The sequence below is a fragment of the Peromyscus leucopus genome, chromosome 3 (genome assembly GCF_004664715.2).
Source record: "Peromyscus leucopus breed LL Stock chromosome 3, UCI_PerLeu_2.1, whole genome shotgun sequence".
NCBI classification, from domain to species: domain Eukaryota; kingdom Metazoa; phylum Chordata; class Mammalia; order Rodentia; family Cricetidae; genus Peromyscus; species Peromyscus leucopus.
Window position 1 is genome coordinate 155001634 of NC_051065.1, and position 9044 is coordinate 155010677.

The window sequence follows — 9044 nt, forward strand, 5'->3', positions numbered from 1 at the left end:
CTTTGATCCCAGCACTCGGGAGGCAGGGGCAGGCAGATATCTGTGAGTTCGAGGCCAGCCTGGTCTACAGAGCAAGGTCCAGGACAGCCAGGGCTACACAGAGAAAAACCATGTCTCCAAAAAAAAAAAAAAAAAAAAAAACAGGGCTGGAGAGGTTAAGAGCACTGGCTGCTCTTCCAGAGATCCTGAGTTTAATTTCCAGCAACCACATAGTGGCTCACAATCATCTGTAATGAGATCTGGTGCCCTCTTCTGGCCTGCAGGTGTACATGCAGGCAGAACACTATAATAAATTTTTTTTAAAGAAACACACACACACACACACACGCACACGCACACGCACACGCACACGCACACGCACACGCACACGCACACGCACACGCACACGCACACGCACACGCACGCATGCTTGGGGGGAAACCACCTCTGTAGTGAACACACGAACTTTTTCCCTTATCAGTATTCCCTGACAGCAGAGAATAACAGTGATTTCCACAGCATTCCCATGTCATTTAGAGGTGATTCACAGCACAGTGGTGGGTCACGTTCCCATGCAGACATTATGCTGTCTAAAAGAGAGAACCTTGAGCAGCTGTCAGTTTGGTACCTTTGGGGTTCCTGAAACAACTCTCCCATGGACATGAAAGGACAAACTGGACTCTTATTACAGACAACACCATGGTTCAGGCTGGGCAGGAGCCTCATACAACCAACTAGTAAAGGGCCTCTGAAGCCTGGGCCCCTAACCACCATACTGCACTGCCTCCACTCTCTTGGATTGCTGCCAAGTACATCAAATGTTTCCCTGAATGTTTTTCCAGTGGCTGACAGTCATTGAGCACAGAGTTACTGTATGGAGGATACAGTTTAAATGCTCAATTACCGTGTGCTGTGCCCCACCGTGTGGTATGCTCTTCCACCGTGTGCTGTGCCCCACCGTGTGGTGTGCTCTTCCACCGTGTGGTGTGCTCTTCCACCGTGTGGTGTGCTCTTCCACCGTGTGCTGTGCCCCACCGTGTGGTGTGTTCCACCGTGTGGTGTGCCCCACCGTGTAATGTGCCCCACCGTGTGCTGTGCCCCACCGTGTGCTGTGCCCCACCGTGTGCTGTGCCCCACCGTGTAGTGTGCCCCACTGTGTGGTGTGCCCCACCGTGTGCTGTGCCCCACCGTGTAGTGTGCCCCACTGTGTGGTGTGCCCCACCGTGTGCTGTGCCCCACCGTGTAGTGTGCCCCACTGTGTGGTGTGCCCCACCGTGTGCTGTGCTCCAGGCCCATGAGCTTCAGGTGATTCTTCTGTCTCACCTCCCATCTCACCTCAGGAGCTCTGGGATTACAGATGTATATTACCAGATTCTTTACCTGGATTCCAGGGATCACACTCAGGTCATCAGGCTTGGGTAGTGAGCACTTTTATCTGCAAACCCTTTACCAGTCCTGGTTTGTGTTTTTGAGACCCAGCTCTACATATCCCTGGCTGACCTGCTAGCTATTTAGCTCAAGCTGGCCTCAAACTCCAGGCCATCCTCCCATCCCAGACTCTGAAGTGCTGATATTATAGGCAGGCATGTAAGAATTCACCTAACTTCTTACTCTCAGCCTCTGGATCCGTCCCTTCTATGCATCTGGAGCACCCTTTCTGTGCCTGTCTGCTCAGATTCTACACCCATGACATGATATTACACCACAGGCTACTGACTCTGGAAGATGCCTTGAATAAAAACTCTTTACTAACAGTTAGAGCTGTGCCCGGGAAAGCTTGTGTTACCCTACAGGCACATACAATAGCAGATGGAGCGGACTGGGCAGGCCCACTGAGGAAACAGAAGCACATACAGAGAAGCTGTCTTCCGTGGATAGCTGCCTGACAGAGGTTGAGCAAAGGTAAGCTGTCTGGCTTTCCAGCTTGGCATAATGCATAGAATTAAATCCTTGCCCAAGTTCTGCATAGCTCTTCTTCACTGTTATGTGGTAACAGGCCTGGGCTTCCTTGTCTCAAACGTCCTTGACATGTGTCACATTCAAAGCAAGTGGCAGACTGTAAAACGGAGGGAACTGGGACCAGGGAAGCTGACCTATCTGAACTTCACTCTTATCCATAAAACAAGGTAGAAAGCTGTCCTCCTAACACCGGGGGTCATGGGCTAGCCTTCCATAAAGTGCCTAGCATCTGCATACCTTTATGATGAGCCATTAGCTTGGAATGGGTTTGTAGCTTTCATCTAGTCCTTGGCCTGTATACATCTGAGCCAGTCATAATGATTCTCAGACCTCTTCTCCAAGGGTTAGCTGTGGTTGGATGGTTTTATTTATGTTGGTTTTGCTTGCTTGTGGGGGCAGGGTCTTCCTACTCTGGCAGGCTGACCTAGAACTCCTTTGTAGCCTAAGCTAACCTTGAACTTATGGTGCTCCTCCTCCTCCTCCTCCCAAATGCTGGAATTATAGATGTGAACCCCCTCACTTGGCATTTTTTGTTGTTGTTTTTGAAACAGTCTCATTTAGCTCAGTCTCTTCCCAAACTCACTGTGCAGTTGATGTAGCTGAGGATGATCCGAAATTTTTTTTTAGATTTATTTATTTATCTTATGCATGAGAGCTCTGTCTGCATGTACAACTTTATGCCAGAAGAGGACATCAGACCCCACTATAGATAGTTGTGATCTACCATATGGTTGCTGGGACTAGAACTCAGGACCTCTGGAAGAGCAGCCAGTGCTTTTAATCACTGAGCCATTGCTGCAGCCCAGCCTTGAACTTCTAATCCTCCTGCCTCCACTACTCGAGTGCCAGGATTACAGGTATGTGCCGCCACTCTTGCTTCAGACCTTTTTATTACATTTATTTATCTATGTGGGGAGCACACAAATGCCATGGTGCACGTGTAGTCAGAGAACAGCCGACAGGAGTTGGTTCTCTCCTATCATGTGGGTCCCAGGGATCAAATTCAGGTCATCTGACTTAGCAGCAAGCACCTTTACCCACGGAGCCATCTCAGTGTTAAGTGTCTCATTTGGGCTAAGCCTAAACAGTCTTCTCGGATGTGAAAGTTCACTTTCTGGATGTCCTACAGTGTACTTTCTTAAATTACAACATCTAATTTGTGATTATGAGTCACCCAACATGGGTGCTGGGAACCAAACTTGGGGCCACTGGAAGGAAAAGCAGCAATCAGCAATCTCTCTGACTGCTGAGCCATCTCTCCAGCCTGGTTTGTCCCAATTTAACTCCTGCTCGACTTGGAACCTAAACAACTCAGTTTCACTCTCATGCACACAGACTTCTATATTTGACTGTTTCATAATACGTCTTCCTAATACAATCATCTGCAACTTGAGAGCAATGACCACGCTTTACATTATATGTTAGACCCAGGGGCCTGACAAGTCCTAAATACACTGATCACAACTGGCAACCTGCCAGGATTTTATGTTTAACTCCACCCCCAGGCTTGAATGATATCACATCATCACAGAATCCCCAAACTGGGAAGCACTCAGACTGTGTCATGGAATCTAGCACCCACCCAGGCCATCTAGCCTCAGCCAGTACACCTGAGCCTTGTTGTCCACTGGCAATCTGTGCTACCACGCCAGGATCTCTCCCAACTTGTCCTCTTTTATGAAATGGATAAACTGTCAAACCTGCACGATCAGATTTCACTGCTGAGAGATGAGAGGTGAGCCCTGCCAGCTGTCCTCTACATACTGAAGTTCCAAGGTGCTCTTCAAACCCACCACAAGCCACACACGCTACCCTGCTTAGCGCTGTGGAATTTGGGGTTTGGGTTTTGTTTGTTTGTTGTGCTTAGATGAAACTCAAGGCTTCCCTCCACTTTTCTGGAGATGAGCTCTCTAATAGACTGGAGATCTCCTAGTCTTAGCTTCCTGAGTAGCAGGGATTTGCAATCTCAGATAAATTATATCACTTCATTAAATTTTTAATGTGGTGCTAAGAATGCTGGGCCTCACACACGACGGGCAAGCTCTCCACCACTGAACCACACCCCCAGCTCCCTCAATCAATCTCAGAATCTTTCAGTGCTAGTTAGCCTGCCTAGAATAAGATGGGCCAGCCTACAAGGCACTGTGCTTGAGATGAACCCCAAGCAGCATATTTAAGGGAGAAAGAAAACTAGGAGTTCAGAAAAGAAAAAAAAATAAGAGAGAATGTAAAGGTTAGGAGCTAGCTCGATGGGTGACGTGCTTATTGTACAAGCAAGCAGGAGGAGGAGGACCTAAGTTTGGGTCCCCAATATTCCACGTAAAACCTGGGCACGACAAGTCAGCCCAGCAATGGAGATGTGGAAACAGGCAGATCTAGGGCTTGATGGCTAGCCAGGCTAGCTTAAATGGTTAACTTCAGATTCAGTGATGAAAGCTTATCTCAGATAAATAAATAAATAAATAAGGTTGGGGGCTGGAGAGAGAGCTCAGCATTTAAGAGCACTCGATGTAGAAGACAGGGCTCCCAACAGCCACGTGGTGGCTCACAACTGTCTTTAACTCCAGTTCTAGGAGATCTGATGCCCTCTTCTGGTCTCTGCAGGTGTCAGGCACTCAGGTGGTGCACAGACATACATGCAGGCAGAACACCCATATACATCACATAGAAAAAATAATAAAAAGTAAAGTGGACAGAAATAGACGAAGACACCCAGTGTCAACCTCTGACCTCCTCATGTGCACACACAGGCAAGGGCATCTGCATGCTGCACATGCGCACACACATACCACACACAGGAAGAAAGAAAAAGAGGGAAGAAGTGGAGAGAATCAGTTGCGAAGGATCTTTGGGTAGGAAAATGGAGTCTTTGGCTAAGCTCCAAAACACAAATCTAAATGTTAGCAAGCCTAGAGGGAAGGCGGCCAGGGGACCACCCAGGAAAACGCACAATTTGACATGAGAGAGGGGTCACTCTGGGTTTATGAGGAGCAGAGCAACAGAATCACAGCAACATGTCCTGAGTGAGTTCTGCTGCTGGACAGACAGAAGCAAAAGCGCAGAGCAGGAGTCCGTGGCTGCATGGGGAGGTGTTGGGGGGGGGGGTCAAGGGCATCTGGGTTTGATGGATTCTACTACTAGGTGTTAGTTTTATTCTGTTTCGTTTCATTCCTTCAGCTGGCACATGTTGCCATCATCAGGCTACTGGGCTACAGAACCTCTGCACCTATTCTAATAGACTGTTTCAAATCTGTAATAGCCAGATAAGCAGTCTTCACTGGTCATTCATTCACATGGTTATTCATTCATGCACATACACGTCTATTCACCAAATAGTAACAGGCTCCAGAAACATTTGGAAATAAGAGATAACCATTGCTTTTACAAGGTCTCCAGACTTCTGGGATAAACAGATTAAAAAATAACTCTCACACCCAACAGACTCGAAGTACCACAGAGCAGAATGAACCAAATTCCGTGCCAGGGGTTGAGAACAGAGCAAATCAGACTACATTTGACCAGCAAATGTTTTGTTTGGCCCACATGGTGTTTTACTTTGTTTTTTCTAATTAGGTGCCAACATTTAAAAATTAGGACATTTCACATTTAAAACGCAGATTCCTAGCTTCTGGTAAAAATAGGAAGCTCTGCACACACCAGGCCAAATTCCTCCGCAGTGGTAATTGGCAGGAGCGGAGCAGCAGCTGCCCCTTTCCCGCAGAAAGGGAACTTTCCAGTTTGCCACAGTCCTTGCCGCTCCCTATTGCTCTCCGACACAGACGCCAAATGCTTGGGCACCAGTTGTGCCAGCTTGTGCTGTGGGTGCTCTTTTTCATTTATTTTTTGAGAAAGCCACTATGGGGCCTCACTCTGTAGCCCAGGCTGTGCTACAACTCACTCTGTAGCCCAGGCTGTGCTACAACTCACTCTGTAGCCCAGGCTGGCCTCAAACTCAGAGATCCGCCTGCCTTTGCCTCCTGAGTGCTGGGATTAAGGCGTGGGCTGCCACCATCCCTGGCTGCGGGTGTTCTTATACTAGAGTGAAGAGAAAAGGAATAAAACTGTGCTATTACCCTGCTGAGGTTGAGGACCAGAACCCCAGGACCAATCTGGATTACATGAGACCCTGTCTCAAAAAAATAAGGCCAAAAGCACTTTTTTAATGTTTAAAATGTTATTTACTGGGGGCATGTGTACTACGGAGAGCTTCTGGAGGTCAGAGGGACAACTGGCAGGAGCTGGTTCTCCCCTTTACCACGTGAGCTCTGCGGATCAATCTCAGAGCACTGGGCTTGGCAGCCAGCACCTTCAACTGCTGAGCACCCTACCGCTCACCTCCAAACAGGTTTTTATTAAAATGAAAGACACTGGCAAGGTGACATGTTTCAAGCACGGTGCAGGAGCATGTCCTGCAAGCAACAGCATCCCTTATATTTAAGATGCAAAAGAGTACAGCCTATTCACATTGCTTGCCTGATAGAAATTGAAGGGAGAGGCTGAAAGAACTGGCTTTGGCGTAGGGTAACCTGAGCTGGCAAGCTGGCTCCACCTCGCACACACTTAGCTACACTTCAGCTTCCTTGCTGGAAATTGGAGGTATTTACAGCACCTACCTCAGAGCCGCGGTGAAGAGGCAATGAGGTAGAAGACACAAAGTTCTTGGGCAATGTCTGGTCAAGTCAGCATTAGCTGATACTTGTGCAAACTGCTCCAAAGCGAGTCCTGAGGGATGTCACACATAGAAAGGCTTCGGGACAGATGGAGTGGTGTGACGACGTACAGACCATTTAGAAGACTCTGTTCTTTTGTCCACCCCCCTCCAGAGCTGAGGACCGAACTCAGGCCTTGCGCTTGCTCTACCACTGAGCTAAATCCCCAACTCCTCTAGGAAGATTCTGAGTCAGGCCAAGAACTACTCAATAAGCCATAATTTCCCAAAATGTGTTCCTGGCTGATGAATTTTGGTGACAAAATAAAGTAGACATCAAATAGCACTGAATTTTAAGATGTCAAAGTTGTTGTATTGCCATTCTCCTTTATAAAACATTTTTTTACTCTCCATTATTTATTTTGGTTTTGGAGACAGGGTTTCGCTGTCCTGGAACTCACTCTATAGACCAGGCTGCCCTCCAACTCACAGAGATTCATCTGCCTCTGCCTCCTAGGGATTAAAGGTGTGCACCACTACACCTGCCCGTTTTTACTATTTATGTGTAACAGTGTGTGTGTATGTGTGTGAGGTACACATGCCATGGCGCTGGTGTGGAGGTCGGAGGACAACTTTGTAGAGCTGGTTCTCTTCTTCCACTGGGTTGTCACTGGGCAGCAAGTGCCTTTACCCTATGAGGTAGTTTCCCAATCCAATTTCTTCTGTTTTTTGAGACTGGGCCTCACAGAGCCCAGGTTGGCCCTGAACTCACAATGCAGCTGAGAATGATCTTGAACTCCCAATCTTCCTGCTTCCTCCCCCAGAAGTGCTGGGATTACAGGCTTGGGCCCAGCTTTCTTTCTTTCTTTTTTTTTTTTAAAGATTTATTTATTTATTATGTATACAGTGCTCTGTCTGCATTGTCCCGGTGGGCCAGAAGAGGGCATAGGATCTCGTTATAAATGGTTGTGAGCCACCATGTGGTTGCTGGGAACTGAACTCAGGTCCTCTGGAAGAGCAGTCCGTGCTCTTAACCGCTGAGCCATCTCTCCAGCTCCCCAGCTTTCTTTCTATCCATTTTCAAACTATTTTTATTTCTCTGTGCGTAATGTATGTGTACGTCAGTATATAAATGTGCATGAATATACACAGTTGTGTGCGTGTGATCTGCGGAGGTCAGAGGGCATCAGGTGTCCTCCTCTTCCTTAACCTGGGGCCACCCCTCCCCAGGTAAGTTGATGGCTAGCAAACCTTGTCAATCGTCCTGTTTTAATTCCCCTCTGTAGCAGCATGACAGGCTTGCACAGGACCCCACCTGTCTTTCATGTAGGTGCTGGGATCAGAACTCTCTGCTCTTCATGCTTGTGTAGGAAGTACTTGCTCTAAACTACTAAGCCCCTTTTCAAACTTTCTAATCGGGAGAGTGTCTTTATGTGATGCTTATCCTACATGTCTCTCTGACCTTAATGGGAATGTCCCACTTGAGACACAGTAGACCAGATGGAAACACTCCCTTTTAACAGTCCCTAAATGTAAGTTACTCACACGGCTATGTTTGTTCCTACTTAAACGGTTTAGTTATTGCACTTGGGACAATGATATTGATTTTTCACATATGGAATAATTTTCTGCATAAAACCATGTCTAAATAAAAGTAAGGTAGGCTGAACATGGTGGCATACGCCTTTAATCCCAGTACTGGGGAAGCAGAAGCAGACGGATCTCTGTGAGTTCAATGCCAGCTTGGTCAACATAGTGAGTTGCAGGCCAACCAGAGCTTTAAAGTGAGACTTTTTCTCAAAAAAAAAAAAAAAAAAAGTGAAGAAACTTAAAAAATGTCAGGTAACCAAAATTTGGGCACTTGGAAGATGATCAATGGTTAGGAAGCTGAGAAAACACTGGGGGTGGGTGAGAGAAGTCGGGACGGGATTTTGAGAAGAGAGAAGCAACACTGGATCGTGATGATGTATAAACGCTCCAGCAGATCGCCACCCTCGGGAGGTCCCCAAGCCCCCTCCAGGAACTCGGTTTCTCTTTCCATTGCGGAGTTTGGAGGCGCAGCATCAGAGCGCTCGGCCAGGCCGCAGGCCCGTTGCCATGGCAACACGCCAGTTCCCGCTGCCTCCCCCGCCATCCCCGAGCGTCCCGCTCCTCACCACTGCTCCGCTTTGTCCCTCCACGTCAACACGGCCCTCATCGCCGATTCCCTCACGCCTCGGGCCCCTCCTCCCTGCCTCGGCTGCAACAGGCTTCTCTCCGCAAACCACTTCGGCTACCTGCGCTACCCTTGGCAACGCACATGCGCAATGAGCCGTGCGTGAGTTCGCAGAGCCCCCAGTGCGCATGTCCAAAAGGGAGCCGGGCTCCGCTCGCTGAAGCGCCGAGCGCGCCGGGACGCAGGAGGCGGAAGCGGAAGTATGACACTCGCGATTGGTCACGGAAGATGGGTGGGGCGGGG

General features: G+C 48.4%; 1 protein-coding gene across 4 annotated transcripts in view; it reads right to left on the minus strand.

Moving 5' to 3' along the window:
- The window catches only part of Ift122 (intraflagellar transport 122), a 72797-nt gene extending 63832 nt beyond the window's left edge, over positions 1–8965 (minus strand). For 2 of the 4 annotated variants that reach the window (XM_028864005.2, XM_028864004.2), the window contains exon 1: positions 8743–8964. In XM_028864005.2, coding sequence (XP_028719838.1) covers positions 8743–8783 — 41 coding nt within the window. In that variant the 5' untranslated portion in view covers positions 8784–8964. Of the gene's footprint in view, positions 1–8742 lie in introns of all 4 variants that reach the window. The other 2 variants (XM_028864003.2, XM_028864000.2) reach the window with 1 other exon arrangement.
- Positions 8966–9044: the final 79 nt, after the last annotated feature.